The 15,352-nt window shown below is 42.9% G+C and overlaps 1 protein-coding gene across 1 annotated transcript in view; it reads left to right on the top strand.

Moving 5' to 3' along the window:
- Positions 1-15,352, top strand: part of ARIH2 (ariadne RBR E3 ubiquitin protein ligase 2) — a 60,765-nt gene that overhangs the window by 43,006 nt on the left and 2,407 nt on the right. Inside the window, exons 5-14 of the mRNA XM_008068156.2 lie at positions 3,644-3,707; positions 5,214-5,364; positions 6,127-6,248; positions 7,931-8,040; positions 9,408-9,525; positions 10,737-10,787; positions 10,878-10,899; positions 12,445-12,596; positions 13,948-14,091; positions 14,672-14,740. Coding sequence (XP_008066347.1) covers positions 3,644-3,707; positions 5,214-5,364; positions 6,127-6,248; positions 7,931-8,040; positions 9,408-9,525; positions 10,737-10,787; positions 10,878-10,899; positions 12,445-12,596; positions 13,948-14,091; positions 14,672-14,740 — 1,003 coding nt within the window. The remainder of the gene's footprint in view (positions 1-3,643; positions 3,708-5,213; positions 5,365-6,126; positions 6,249-7,930; positions 8,041-9,407; positions 9,526-10,736; positions 10,788-10,877; positions 10,900-12,444; positions 12,597-13,947; positions 14,092-14,671; positions 14,741-15,352) is intronic.

Below are 15,352 nucleotides of genomic sequence, written 5' to 3'. Positions count from 1 at the left end.
CGGGCTCAGGCAATTCACTCATCTCAGCCTCCCAAAGGCGCAGGATTACAGGCTGAGCCACCGAGCCCAGCTTATGATGTGATTTTATTTTATTTCTCTAGAGAGGATAGTTATGCCTTTCCTTCACCAGGCTAAACAGAACTGGGATGGCCATACTAGCTGATGCAGCTCAAAACCATCAGCAAAGGGCAAATGAGTTCCTGATTCACTAACTGCACTCTCATGCTTTATGTTCGAGAGCTGAATACATTTAGATAGAATTGCATATGAATTTCTTTTTTTTTTAACCAACTTTTTTTTTTTGAGTTGGGAGTCTTACTCTGTCGCTGGCTGGAGTGCAGTGGCACACCCAAAGCACCCCAGCATCAACCCGCTGGGCTCCAGCATTCCTTCCACCTCAACCTTTCAAGTAGCCAAAACTACAGGCACGTGCTACCATGCCTAATTTTTGATTTATTGTAGAGACAAGATCTCGCCAAGTTGCCCATGCTGATCTCGAACCCGCGGGCTCAGGCAATCCTTTCGCCCAGTCTTCCAAAGTGCTGGGATTACAGGCTGAGCTACCGAGCCCGGCCCAGATGAATTTCTATTGTCTCCACATTGTTACCAGTCCTCAAAACCCTGCAACCGCATAGGTTTTGGTAATGGGGTCTCTCTCACTATCCAGATTCTTCAGCATAACTCAGTAGAGATTTGGATGGCTAAAAATATTTGGAATGCTAGTGTTGGAACTGGGAACAAAATGGAACCCTGAATACGGATAATTGAAGAAAGCATTATGACTAAAAAGGGTTAGGAAGTCATATAGATGAGACATAATTTTTTCTTGCTCTAATTCCTGGTATCTTGGAAATTTGTTTACCTTGGCTTTGTGTGGCACTTTTATTGTCACATGATTATTTTGTTTTTATTTATTTATTATTATTTTTTTTTGAGTTGGAGTCTCACTCTGTTGTCCAGATTGGAGTTGCAGTGGCCGCTTCCGGCCACCGCAGCCTCAACCTGGTGGGCTCCGGCGATCCTTCCGTCTCAGCCTTCCGAGTAGCTGGAACTACAGGCGCGCGCTACCACGCCCGGCTGATTTTTGATTTATTGTAGAGATGAGGTCTTGCCAAGTTGCCCAGGTAGGTCTCGAACCTGCGGGCTCAGGCAATTCACTCACCTCAGCCTCCCAAAGCGCGGGATTACAGGCTGAGCCACCAAGCCTGGCTGTTTTTATTTATTTATTGGGCACTGGAGACATGGTGTTTTTATTTATTTATTTTTATTTTTTGTAGAGACAAGGTCTCGCTATGTTACCCAGGCTAGTCTTGAACTCCTGGGCTCAAGCCATCCTCTGCCTCATTCTCCCTAAGTGCTGGGATTACAGGCATGAGCCACTGTGCCCAGCTGATGTTTTTATTTCTTACTGCATTTATGCCATACTTCATTCCAGGATGTAATTACTTTTTTTTTTTTTTTTTTTTTGAGTTGGAGTCTCATTCTGTCACCCAGACTAGAGTGCAGTGGCACGCTCCCGGTCACCGCAGCCTTGACTTGCTGGGCTCCGGTGATCCTTCCGCCTCAGCCTTTCAAGTAACTGAAACTACAGGTGTGCGTTACCACACCTGGCTAATTTTTTATTTTATTGTAGAGATGTGGTCTCACCAAGTTGCCCAGGTAGGTCTCGAACCCGCGAGCTCAGGTAATCTCACCTCAGCTTCCCAAAGCACTGGGATTACAGGCTGAGCCACTGAGCCCGGCTGTAATTACATTTTTATTATTTTTGTTTTTGAGTCAGAGTCTCTGTTGCCCAGGCTGGAGTGCAGTGGCACGCCCACAGTCACCACAGCTTCCACCTGCTGGACTCAGGCGATCCTTCTGCAACAGCCTTCCAAGTAGCTAGAACTACAGGCACATGCCTCCATGCCCAGCTGATTTTTTTTTATTTATTGTAGAGCAAGGTCTCCTCAAGTTGCCCAAGCTGGTCTCAAATGCTTGGGCTCAGGCAATCCTCTCACTTCCGCCTCCCGAAGTGCTGGGATTAGAGGTGTGAGCTACCACGCCTGGCTTAAAATATTTATATTATGGAAGAGATCTTTACTTTTTTATTTTCATTTTTTATTGTTTTTATTTTATTTTTTTAGTTGGAGTCTCACTCTGTTGCCCAAGCTTGAGTTTGTAATGGCATGCTCATGGGCACTGCAGCCTCAACCCTTTGGGTTCAGATGATCCTTCCACCTCTGCCTTCCAAGTAGCTGGAACTACAGGCACATGCCACCACGCCAAGCTAATTTTTCTGATTTATTGTAGAAACTTGGTATCACCAAGTTGCCCAGGCTGGTCTCGAACCCCTGGGCTTGATCAATCTTCTCGCCTTGGCCTCCCAAAGTGCTAGGATTACAGACTTGAGCCACCACACCTGGCCAAGATCTTTACTTTTTTAGAGTTTGTATGTGATGTATGTAAGTTTTAAAAAGTAAAAAAAGTAACCAAAAATTTACTTTTACCCTCTAAAGCTATTGAAATAAAGAAAAATAATAATAAGAAGAAACCAAATAAGAAACTGAAATAAGAAACCATCCAAATAAGCAACCGCCTGATCCTTACTCAGAGGCTACTGGTGGCAGTCCCTGCCTGGCCACACTCCCTTCCTTCCTTCCTTCTTTCCTTCCTTCCTTCCTTCCTTCCTTCCTTCCTTCCTTCCTCTCCAAGACAACCAGTGTCTTGAACTCAGTGTTGATCATTTTCTTGTTTATTCTCAGATTATATGTATGTTTTGGAACTTTATAGATATGGAATTATGCTATACATGTTTTCCAACTTTTAAAATTAACATGGTTGCATTTTATGTCATCCTTCTGTTAAAAGATATTTATTCATCTTCCCATTAAAAAACATTTCTGAGTTTTTAGTCTTTTGCTGTTAAAATAATGCAGCTCTAAAAACTCTTGTAGGTGACTCCTGGGTGTCTCATAAGTTTTCTAAGGTTAAGTATAGAGAGTGAATCACTGGGGTGTAGCTTATGTACATCTTCAGTTTTACTAGATAATGCCAGGTTGTTTTCCAAAGTGGTTGTACCACTTTACACTCCCAGCAGTAGTATATCAGTGTACCCGATATTGTTAAGACTTAAAGTTTTGTGATATGGTGGGTATAAGTGTTATCTGATTGTTTTTACTTTCAGTGTCCTAGACTATTAAGGAAATTGAACATCTTTTCATATGTTTGAAGACCATTTGTGCTGCCTCTTCCTTGATTTGCCTGTTAAGTCTTTTGCCATTTTTTTATTGAGTTGTTTTGTCTTTCCAAATGGGATTTTTAGGAGTTTTTGTTTGTTCTAAATATGAATCCTTTGCTATATATATATATATAATTATCTTCCAGTTTATGGCTTGGCTTTTCACTTTATGGTGTCTTCTGATGAACCAAGGTTTTTTAATGTAGCAAACTTTATCAAGATCTTTTCTTTTTATTTTGCATTTTCTGTCTTAAGAAAACATCTCTGGACTAAAGTAAAGGGCAGATTGGTTCTGTGAGAAGGTAATTAGAGACAAAGACACTTCAGTGTGACTACAACTTGTGATAGTCTGTCCTGTTATTTTTCAGAGGTAAAATGTCTTTAGTTTCTGATTCCCTTTATTTCTGCTTTTTTGTTTTGTAGATACAAGTCCAATTCCGCTCAGCTGCTCGTTGAGGCTCGAGTTCAGCCTAATCCATCAAAACATGTGAGTGTCTGCTCCTTGAATGAGGCTTCTTCTCATGCCCATGGCTCTTGCTATGATTTGCAGTGTCACTGAGAACCATCTTTGCTTTATCTATAGTACAGCCTACCCACAGTATTTGTTCCAGTATTGGCCTAAATCTTCTGTGATAGTTTGAAAAGTTTCCTTGTAGATAGGGAGTAAATCATTTCCTGTCCTTGGACCCTCTCCAGCCTCACCTTTCTCTCTTTACTTACAACCTGTACTCCATTCCTTCTGAGTGTCTTGGTGTTCCTGTGATCACTGCATACCTCTTTGATTCTGTTTGTGCCTTCCCTGGCCTGGAATGTTCAGACTTTGTCCCCCATCTTTGCTTATAGGAATGGAATTCACTTTTAAAGACCCAAATTCAAGCATCCTCTTTTATAAAGCCTGTCTCCTGTGATCAGTCTCTTCTAAACCTCGTCTAGTTATGGTTATAAACTTTGAATTGTATATTATAGTGATTAAGTCATAGTTTTGCCTCCCTCACCATAGAAACTACAACAATGCATAGCAGTTTCTTGTATATCTAGGAGTTCAGTGAATATTTGTTGACTATTTTTTGAATAAGGGCCATGTAAAAAGAGTTCTTGGGAAGGAGAATTGGGGCTCAGGTTACCACATAATTTCTGCAGCCTCTTAGGGAAAAGGTTTCCAGAAGCATACTAGATAAACGTGAGAGTTCAGTTTTTTTCCTCAACTTGGTTTTTGTATTCCCAGTAAACTAAAAAGAATCAAATGTAAACTTGTAAGTGGACCTCTCCACTGGTTTGTGGTTTTGGCCAGAGTCCCCAGATTGTCTATGCTTGCCATTTATATAGCCTGGTGTGGATTCTGGAATTCATGCTTTATGCTATTTTTGCCCACATCCTAGAAGAGTTCCTTCCCTAGTAGGTCTTTCCCATCTCTCTAAATTAATTACATGTGACATCTCTGGTGTATTACGGATGAGTTGTAACTTGGTAAAAACTGTTCTTTGGGTATATTGATAAGGAAAAATCACTGTCCTTGACGAGTAAAACTGAAATGTTGGCTTTTAGAAGCTTTATGGACCCAGCCTCGAAGAACCTTTGTAGTCTGTAGTTCTTGTGAGTAGCAGCTGTGCTGTGCTGAATGGGGACAGTTTATAAAAGAAACTGATAACCTCTAAAAAGAAGTTAGACTAAATGATATCTAAGGACCTTGACAATTCTGAAATCTTCAGTTTTTCAGTCTGACATTATAAACCACTGTAAGTTCTCATTTCAGCCTTTCTCTGCCTCTCTGAATCCTAGTGATTCTGCAAGCCCAGCTTAGCTGCCACCTCTTTCAGGAAGCCTTCCTGGTGTATACTTTCTGCTTAGCACCATTAGGACTCAGAGTTCACACATTGCAATTGAGCTCTGATACTTGTTGCAGGTTGAGGATCGCCTCCCATGCACCTAAATGCATGAGGCACCCTGTGGCCTCCTGAATTTAAGCCTCCTTTTTGACTCTACCTCTCTCCAGGTCCCCATAGCCCATCCTCCTCACCACTGCGCAGTATGTATGCAGTTTGTGCGGAAGGAAAACCTACTCTCTCTGGCCTGTCAGCACCAGTTTTGCCGCAGCTGCTGGGAGCAGCACTGCTCAGTACTTGTCAAGGACGGCGTGGGTGTGGGTGAGTCTGCCACAAAACTTGTAAAAGGCTAGCATGAAGTGTGTATCTTCGACTCTGACTTTTCATGTATTCATGTAAACTGAGTGTTTTCTTCTGGGCCTGATTTGAGATTTTTATTGTCAGAACTTGTGGTTTCCCAGCACATCACTCTAAACAATGGCAGTGTTTTCCCCAGTCCTCAGCAAAGTGAGAAAATTAAAGATGACATTGTAAATGTTGGTATAAATGCAAGGTTATCTTCTCTCACCTTTTGAGAGAGCAATGCTTTAAGCTGCCTACCTTATCTTGATTCTCTAAATGGCAGCCATAACTCAGAAACATCCTTAGTTTGCTGCTATTTAGGTGGTATAGTACAAATCAAATTTGATGATTAGTTATAAGAGTATTTGTTATACTATGACTTGGTATTAAAACTAATTAGCATTGCATTAAATAATATCTGCAAAATACCACAATTGGTGATAATCACATACATATAATATTAAGCACCACAATACTAAATTGTTAGTCAGTAACCCTATGTAAGGATTTTAAAAATGATTTTGTTAGTTAGTGGTGGTGCTGTTGGTGATATATGTGTATACATAGTTTGGATACTTTAGTTGCATCACTGAAAATATGTTAATTTCTCTGTTCTCTTCTTTGAATAAATTGCTTCAAAGATTTCTTATATGGAATCTGGATTTGTTGGTTAAACCTGGTGAGCAAGCATATTGTGTCTTCTAGAATACAGTTGTCCATCAGGTTGTCTTTGTTCAACAGGAGTCTCTTGTATGGCTCAAGACTGTCCACTCCGTACACCAGAGGACTTTGTGTTTCCTTTGCTTCCCAATGAAGAATTAAGAGACAAATATAGGCGCTACCTCTTCAGGGACTACGTGGAGGTATGGCCAGCCTTTCTCCTGCCCTCTGTTTTCCTGGGTCTACCTTCCATCAGTTGGTCATCACAGTTACTTTATAAACTAGGCTGCCATTAGGTGCTGCTGTTGTTTGAAGAGAGAGCTCTGTGGCTTTAAAAAAGTTGGAAAGTCACTAGAATGTCAGTGAAGAGCATAGGCCTGGAGTCATAAACCATTGTATGAAACCCAGGTCTGTTGCCTCCTTGCTTTGTGACCATTGACCCATAATTTTACCTCCCTGAGTCTTGGCTTTCTCTTCCATAGAATGAATAGACATTTCCACCTTACACATAGTTGCTTAAACAAGCTATTTTATGTTAGGGGATGAATACAAGTCAGGTATATTTCAGGAGTCCCAGTTGGTTTACTGTGTAGATTCAGCACAAAGAAGGGATATTTCTTTTTGAGCAATGAGAAAACTTGTCCAGGATTCTAGCATGGTCAGTCTTGGAGTCCTTTTCCTCTATTGGGCTACCTGCCCAGGCTTGCTGATTTCATGTCACATCGTTTTCATTTTTGTCTCTTTTTTTTTGAGTCAGAGTCTCACTCTGTCGCCCAGGCTGGAGTGCAGTGGCGCACTCTCCGCCATCCCAGCCTCAACCTGCTGGGCTCAGGTGATCCTTTCGCCTCAACCTTCCAAGTAGCTGGAATCACAGGCATACACCACCACACCCGGCTGATTTTTTTATTTATTGTAGAGACAAGTTCTTGCCATGTTGCCCAGACTGGTCTCAAACTCTTGAGCTCAGGCAGTCTTCTTGCCTCCGCCTTCAAAGTGCTGGGATTACAGTCGTGAGCCACCACACCTGGCTTTGTCTTTGCCTTTTATGCCTAAGCTTATTAGATTGATTTGTGGTCTGGGTTTTCTTCATGCATGTGCTGCAGGATAAACAGGCAGCCTCATTCTTTGTACTGTTTGCTGCCTTTGGTAGTGATCCTCAGAGCTATTTTTTGCACAACTAACTGGGCTGTGTGCCTTTCCAGCCCTGGTTCACATGTACTTTCATCTCATGGATACAATTCTGTTTGTTTATTTAGAAATGGAGTCTTGCACGTGGCAAGACCTCGTCTCTACAATAAATCAAAAATTAGCCGGATGTGGTAGCGTGCGCCTGTAGTTCCGGCAACTTGGAAGGCTGAGGCGGAAGGATCACTGGAGCCCAGCAGGTCGAGACTGCAGCGGTCGGGAGCGTGCCACTGCACTCCAGTCTGGGTGACAGAGTGAGACTCCAATTTTAAAAAAAAGAAAAGAAAAGAAAGAAATGGAGTCTTGCTCTGTTGCCCAGGCTAGAGTGCAGTGACCCACCATAGCTTACTATATCCTCAAACTCCTGGGCTCAAGCGATCCTCATGCCTCAGTCTCCCAAGTAGCGAGGATTATAGGCGCAAACCATTACATCAGGCACAATTATTTTGTAATATATTTTGTCATATACCTTTAGATCATTTTAGTGAATTGCCACCTGGCTTACGTTAAATATTCAGAGGTTCTCTGAAATATCTGGCTAATGTGTGGTCTTCATGATACCCATCCTAAATTCATATAGCTCCTTGATATGTCATCAGCTGGAAGAACAGAAGGTGTGTGAGCCCTTGGGGAGGAGGGTCTAATTTGGAGATAGCAATTAAGGAATGTCCTCATTGTTTCCCCCTTGGTGTGTTCACAGAGTCATTACCAGCTCCAGCTTTGCCCTGGTGCAGACTGCCCCATGGTTATTCGGGTACAGGAGCCTAGAGCTCGCCGAGTACAGTGCAATCGGTGCAATGAGGTCTTCTGGTAAGAGTGAGTGTGGGTGCTGAACAGCCCTAGGCTCATTCCTGGTGCTCCAAAGCACCACTGCTGTTGCTTAGTATGAGGACAGGGCTAAAAGAGGCAGGGTCTCTGAACCCAAAGAGCAACTGCTCTAGGTGGGCAGGTTTGTGCCTAACATTTCATGTTCCACAGGGTTTGATAAATGCTCAATCTGAAGACAAAGAATGATACAGTTTCTTGGACAGTGTGTTAAGGTTTATACTACTAAAACTCATGACCCAGAGATTTTATAGATAGGTATCTACCTGCACTGTTAATTTACATGTTACTGTGTTAGAAAGCTATAACGTTTTAATCTGTCTCTGTCATAGCCTTTAAAACTAATTCACAGATATATTCTATGTCTACTTGAGATTCACTCCATTCAGTAGATATTATGGGAATAACTGAAGTTTATGCAAGGATTACCAGGTGGCAGGCACTATCCTGATTGCTTTCCCTGCATTATCACAGCTGTTTATGACCCTTATGTTCTAAGTGAAGAAATCAAGGTGCAAGGTAAACCTACCTAGTAAGTGACAGAAACATAATTTAGGCCCTGATCTGTCCTCCTGATCCCATTTCCCCCAAAAGATTTATGGTGGGACCTCAGAGAAACTTTATAGAAAATGTATGTGTGCATACATGCTTGCCTTTCAAGACATTATTAAAGGATTCTTGTGACCCTCCAAAGATTAAGACTCATAATGTAGTTGCTCTTCATCCTTGTGTCCCACATCATGCACTTATTTTCTTGGGACATGTGTTTGGCTATCTGCCTGAGGGCCTTTGCTGTCCACAAAGGACTGTTGTCTTAGACTTAAGGGAAATTTAAAGCATGAGAGCCAGCCCAATGAGTATTAGAGTGTTTTTATTTTCTATTTTAAGGTGTCATTAGATGTGTCATGCCCCTACAGATTTCACAGATTCTGGCATTTGTACATCCATGTGTGCACATCTGGCTGGGAGGGAAGATGAGGTGAGACTCCCAGAAGTGGATCTCAGTCCTGCCTTAGGTTGGAACCCCAGGACCCTTCTCAGAGCACCTCACCATGCTCTTTGACAGGCTAAACTCTGTGTTTGACTGCCTTTCAAGAAGGTTTGACATCACACAAATTATTTTATTTGGGCAGATTAGAGCATATCTTAGAAGGGCTCAAGTTGAGAAGATACATTTATGCAGTATTACAGTGTAATTCTGAATATGTCAAGGTCACAAAAGCCTTGAAAGGTGACTTTACTCTTTGAAAAGCTCTAATTCATGACCTGTTGGCTTGGACAAAAGGAAAATTTAAAACACGGAACCCTGACTTGATAAATATTTGAATGGTTTTTGTTTTTCCGATTTTAAGTTTCAAGTGTCGTCAGATGTATCACGCCCCCACAGACTGTGCCACGATCCGGAAATGGCTTACGAAGTGTGCAGATGACTCTGAAACAGCCAACTACATTAGTGCTCACACTAAAGATGTAAGTCATGGTTACTGCCCTTCTTAGTGCTACACAGGATCCTTGCTAGTGGCTGCAGACCCTCACCTAGATTCGGCAGAGGTTGTACCAGTTTATCATAAAATGCACTAGGTGCGTTTTAAAACTTTAAATGCCTGGGAAGTTTCCCCAAGGGGGAAACTAATTAGAAGAAAACTAATTTTTATTGACTACTTAGCAGGCTTTGATAGCCCTGGGTAGGAAGTGGTTAATAGCCACACCTGGATAAATAGTAAGGCTGTAATGTAATCCCAAGCCTGCCCAGTTCTCATATTGAAGCTTTCCATGGGAAAGTATTGCCTGTGAGCTCTAAGGGCTACTTTACCCTGTGCCAGTCACTCACTGAGTCACTGCACTCACAAAGCACAGCTGTGACCATGACATCATTAAGCATAGTCTTCTTGATGGCAGTGAGAGAAGCACAGCATCAGGCTGGTTTCTGCTTTGCTGCCTGAGGTTACTGGCATCTCTCTCTCTCTTTCTCTTTTGTTTTTTTTTTTTTTTGAGTAGGAGTCTCACTCTCTTACCAGATTGGAATGCAGAGGCACATTCATGGCCACCACAATCTCAGCTTGCTGGGCTCAGGCGATCCTTCCGCCTCAGCCTTCCAAGTAGCTGGAACCACAGGTGTGCACCACCATGCCTGGCTAACTTTTTGATCTGTTGTAGAGATGAGGTCTCACCAAGTTGACCAGGCTGGTCTTGAACCCCTGGACTCAGGCATTCCTCTCACCTCCACTTCCCAAAGTGCTGGGATTATAGGTGTGAGCCACTGTACCCAGCTGCTAGCATCGTTCAAATGAGAGGAGCTTAAGAGATAATTTCCTTGCCCTCTTTTGGAAGCAGAAGTCCAGGCAGGACTGTCCAGGGCTTAATCCAAGTGTGGCAGCATTTGTGTTTCTTGGCAGCCCTTTCAAGCAGGCAGGCTTTCTACTGATTTAGCCTGTGCTTAATCTGAGTAGCTTCATGGCAGGGGCAGATGGTGCTTGAAGTGTTTCAAAGCCAAATATGCTGATCTTATTTTCTTGAATTGCTGTTCCAGCTTCAGCAACCTCCCACATTTAAATGAGATGCTCCTCCCAGAAGTGCTCGCATGGTGAGCCACTGGGCACAGGTGCCAGGAGCTTTGTGTAATTTGTCTTAAAACCGACCTGATGGTATATGCGCCTAATGTCACCCTTATGTTTCCTCAGTGTCCCAAGTGCAACATCTGCATTGAGAAGAATGGAGGCTGCAATCACATGGTGAGCAGAAGCCTATACACTTTGCATGTGTGATATGAAGCCTTTGGTCAACATGCCCTTAACATGTTCTCTTCTGTTTCCCTCTGACAGCAATGCTCCAAATGTAAACACGGTGAGTCCCAGGCTTGGTGCATTAGGCTCAGTGGCATGGCCTATGTTTCTTGTGCTTGGGTTGCCATTGCTATTTTAGTGAGTAGTTCTGTAATGAAATGATAAAACAAAGGGGAGCCTCAGTCACTTATAGTCACAATATTTGCATAAAATAGCTCTTGATTTTTATTTACTTTTTATTTTTTGGTCCTTTTTATAATCCCACTGCCATCTTGCTGGTACATGTAGTCAGAAGTCAAGCTTGGGATAACCCCCATGATTCTCAGTTATCCAAGTAGAATATTTTAGTGTGTTGTTTTCATTCTTTTTGCTATGACAGGTAAGTAGCATAGGCTTATCTGTGCTACCTTATAGATACCTTTACCAGAGGCAGTAAAGTAGTAGTTTTCCCTTGAGATTTCTAGAGGGGGTTTTAATTTATCCTTTCAGACCTCCTTTCAAAAACAGTTTACATAGCTTAGAATCTGTTGGTTTTATTTTCCTTACTATTAGGCCAAGTGAAGAAACAAAGTCCTTTCAAGTAGAAAATATGTCCAAGTAGGTCTTTTACACTGCTACTCTGATGCTGACCAAGAGCCCCTGAGTGTCTCTTTGTAAGAGCCCATGTGAATGCTGTTCTCAGGAGTCCTCTGTAATCAGGGTAGATTTGGCAAGGTCTTAGACAGGAACAGTGATTCTGCAGTGTGGAATGAAGATGGGCCATGCGTATATTTCCTCAGTGGGGCCCCTCTCTCTCTCTCTCAAAAGACACACATACATTTAAAGAAGAATGACAAATACCCCTATACTCACCACATTCCTAGTGCCTAAGAAGACCCTTGTGTGCCCCTCCCCAATCATAGTCTCCATATCCCTTGATTCTCAGGGTTAACTACCTTCCCTTGTTTTGCTGTACAGTTATACCACCTATGTGGGCAACCCTAAGGAATGTATTCTTTAAAACAGTAGCAAGCACACCTGCTTCACTAAGGAGAGGACAGTATTGCCACTATTGAATGAAGATTCCCAGAAGGAGAGAAGTTGAATAACCTTTGGGTCTCTGAGTTTGGCTTTGAATTCCCTATAGCTTTATACAATCCCTTTTAAGGAAGTCAGTAAGCAAAGTTATGAGAGTGAATCCCGGGAAACTTTTGGGGCAAGAGTTGTGAGTGGGAGAGATAGGAGTGCATTTTGTATAGATGATGTATGTTCTAGACAACCAAGTGGGCCTCAGTTGGATATCTTTCTGCTTCTCATAGTGGCATTGACACAGCAGACCAGTCAGCATCTGCCTGTGCTGAATTAATAAGGCACACAGCACGTGTTCTCGTGGAATGGAAAATATCCATAAGCTATTGTTCATATCAGTAAGGACAGGCTACAGAGGCAGTGGGATGTGACAGGGATGAGAAATGCACATTCCCTCTGGAAAGAGGTACCCTTGGGAAGTTCTGTTTAGGTGACCTCTTTGAATCAGGGTCTGTCTGTCCCATTGCTTTGCCTATTCCTTGGAGGAATGTGGGTTTGCTTTTTTGGATATAAATGACCCTTCCCCTGTTCTGTACAGACTTCTGCTGGATGTGTCTAGGAGATTGGAAGACTCATGGCAGTGAGTACTATGAATGCAGTCGTTATAAGGAGAATCCTGACATTGTCAACCAGAGCCAGCAAGCCCAGGCCAGGGAAGCCCTCAAGAAGTATTTATTCTACTTTGAGAGGGTAGGTGTTCTCTCCTACCAAGGCTTCTTACACTTAACTGGTTGGGATGGGATTCCTAGGGACTGATAGAGCCAGACTGTACACATAGAAGTCAATGGATAGAGCTCTTATAGTAGCCTGAGTGTTGCCTTTATATGAGAGGGATCAAAAAACCCCAGAATTTATTTATAAAAAATTGTCTTCTTACGTGTTTAAGCTTCAGTCACCTTCAAAGTATTCGCCATTTGTAATACGCCTGAAAAATCTCTTGGGGTGAGATTTGGTGAATAGGAAAGGTGGAGCATGGGGGTCATACCATTTTAGGGGTCAAAAACTGCTGAACACTCAGTGTGGTGTAAGCAGGTGGGCTTATAAATCACCCATCGTGAAATGGGCAGACGTGTTGAAAGGATTGCCAAAAAAATTTTTACTGAAGCCGAATGCAGCTTCTCACAGCAATACTAGCAGGTATACTCATGCTGATGGATTCCTAGAACACTTAGAGGGAAGAGCCTCTAAGGAGCCTGCCCTCCAAAAAATAATACCGTGGTTTTTTTTTGAGTCCCCTTCATAGATGTGGCTTTCAGACTCTAAAAGACAGTCCCAGCCCACAGGGAAGGACCTAGTACTGACCTTGGTTGGGTGATGGATTGACAGGCAGGGAACGACCACCAGGTAGTCTTTTTTTGTCCAGTGCCATCTTTGTAGTCAGATTTAGAGAGCAGTTTCTCCATGGGAGACTCTTTAGAAGCCCAAAGTATATAGCACATTTGTTCTCTTAGCACAGCAGACCATCAGGGACCTAGCTTTGCTTAGTTCTCAGGGTTGGAGTCCCATTTTCCCAGAGGGGTAGAGTGATCTGGCAGGCAGGCAGCTGCTCTGGACAGATTAGAAGTATGGATGGGGCTGGGTGTGGTGGCTCAAGCCTATAATCCCAGCACTTTGGGAAGCCGAGGTGAGAGGATTGCCTGAGCTACAAGTTCAAGAGCAGACTGGGCAACTTGGCAAGATCTCATCTTTACAGTCAATCAATCAATAAATTAGCTGGGCATGGTAGCGCACACCTATAGTTCCAACTATTTGGAAGACTGAGGCGGAAAGATCTCCTGAGCCCAGCAGGTTGTCTTTGGGGTGGCTGTGAGTGTGCCACTGCCACCAGACTGAACGACGGGTGAGACTCCAACTCAAAAAAAAAAAAAAAATTATGGGTAGAAGAAGACCTCTTTTCTTGCTCTCTCAAGGACACACAGTCCCCATAAGCTAAAGGAGTCTATAGCCATGCCCTACCAACAAGGTGTCTTTGCTGAACTGTGTAGACCTCTGCAACTTCTCAGGACTACTGCAGTTTTCTCCTTTATTCTGTGCCCTGTAGTGGGAAAACCACAACAAAAGCTTGCAGCTAGAGGCACAGACATACCAGCGGATTCATGAAAAGATTCAGGAGAGGGTCATGAACAATCTAGGGACATGGATCGACTGGCAATACCTACAGAATGCTGCTAAGCTCTTGGCCAAGGTATCTACCACATTCTTCTAGTCCCTGGTGCTGGCTCTGTCAGGTACAGACCTCTGAGGGTGAGAGACCCTGTGGGGGGGGGGATTTCAACACCCTGCGCAGCCATGCATGCTTCTGCTTAAGGGTCCACATCTCTGTGCTGTACCCACCAAGAACCCAACTCTCTGCTAGATGTCTAGGGGATTTCTAAGATAAATGTTCCACTGCCTGTGCTACAGCCTTTCGGTTCTCCTTTTGTCCCATCTATACATCACACAAAGAAAAATAAGAGATTGTCTTTGGACAGTTACTGAGATAGATGTGTGTACTCTGATGTCTTGCTCAACAGTGAAACGCCATTGAGGCAGCTGCTGGTAATAAATCAGTTTGAAAATGAAACTCTGGGTGTTCTATGGCAGTCTTTGTTTTCCCCATGTCTTCCCCCAGTTCATCCTCTATTTGTCTTGGTCTCATTTCTTTGAGGCTCATACCTAGAGAGCCAGGCTAATTTGCTTGGTAGGGTAAGAATTGTAAGAGCCACCTGAGATGCAAGTAGGTTGGAATCACAGGCATACGTCCCTTCTTTTCTCTCCTGTTGCAGTGTCGATATACCCTGCAGTATACCTACCCATATGCATACTACATGGAGTCTGGACCCAGGAAGAAGCTGGTAAGGCAAAGGAGTCCTTAGAGGTGTCTACCAGCACTCTACAGGAAAGTAGGGACTAGCCTGTCATTGGGAGAGCAAAATTAAAACAAAACTGTCTAATTACAAAATTCCATTTCTACTGGGTACCTCCAAAATAGATCTCAGGTGCTATCATTTTGTGTAATATAAAGCAGATGCACCTATGCCCTTTGAATAACCATATATAAAAGACACTCGGCTAAAAAGGTCTGTGGCCACTTGGGAGTCCAATGCCCATGCTTAGGACAGGATATTCGGCATGCATGTACCTAAGTTATAGTTGACTATTTTATGCCTTTGTTTAATTCTTCATCTTAGATGTGGGTTGTTTCCTGCTGATTATAAAGTAATTCACATTTATTGAATAGGAACATAGGAAAGCATTTACATTATTCATAATCCTACCAGAAAGAAATGACCACAGTTATCCAACCTTTTAAAAATTCATGTTGACTAGACTTGGTGGCTCAGCTTGTAATCCCAGCACTTTGGGAGGCAGAGGTGAATGGATTGCCTGAGCCTGTGGGTGTGAGACCAGCCCAGGCAACTTATCAAGACCTCGTCTCTACAATAAATAAAAAAAAAAAAAAAAGA

The sequence above is a fragment of the Carlito syrichta genome, unplaced genomic scaffold (genome assembly GCF_000164805.1).
Source record: "Carlito syrichta isolate Samal-C Ts95f unplaced genomic scaffold, Tarsius_syrichta-2.0.1 Scaffold309885, whole genome shotgun sequence".
Lineage (NCBI taxonomy): Eukaryota > Metazoa > Chordata > Mammalia > Primates > Tarsiidae > Carlito > Carlito syrichta.
The sequence above is the reverse complement of the archived record's forward strand: the minus strand, read 5'-3'. Positions and strand labels throughout refer to the sequence as shown.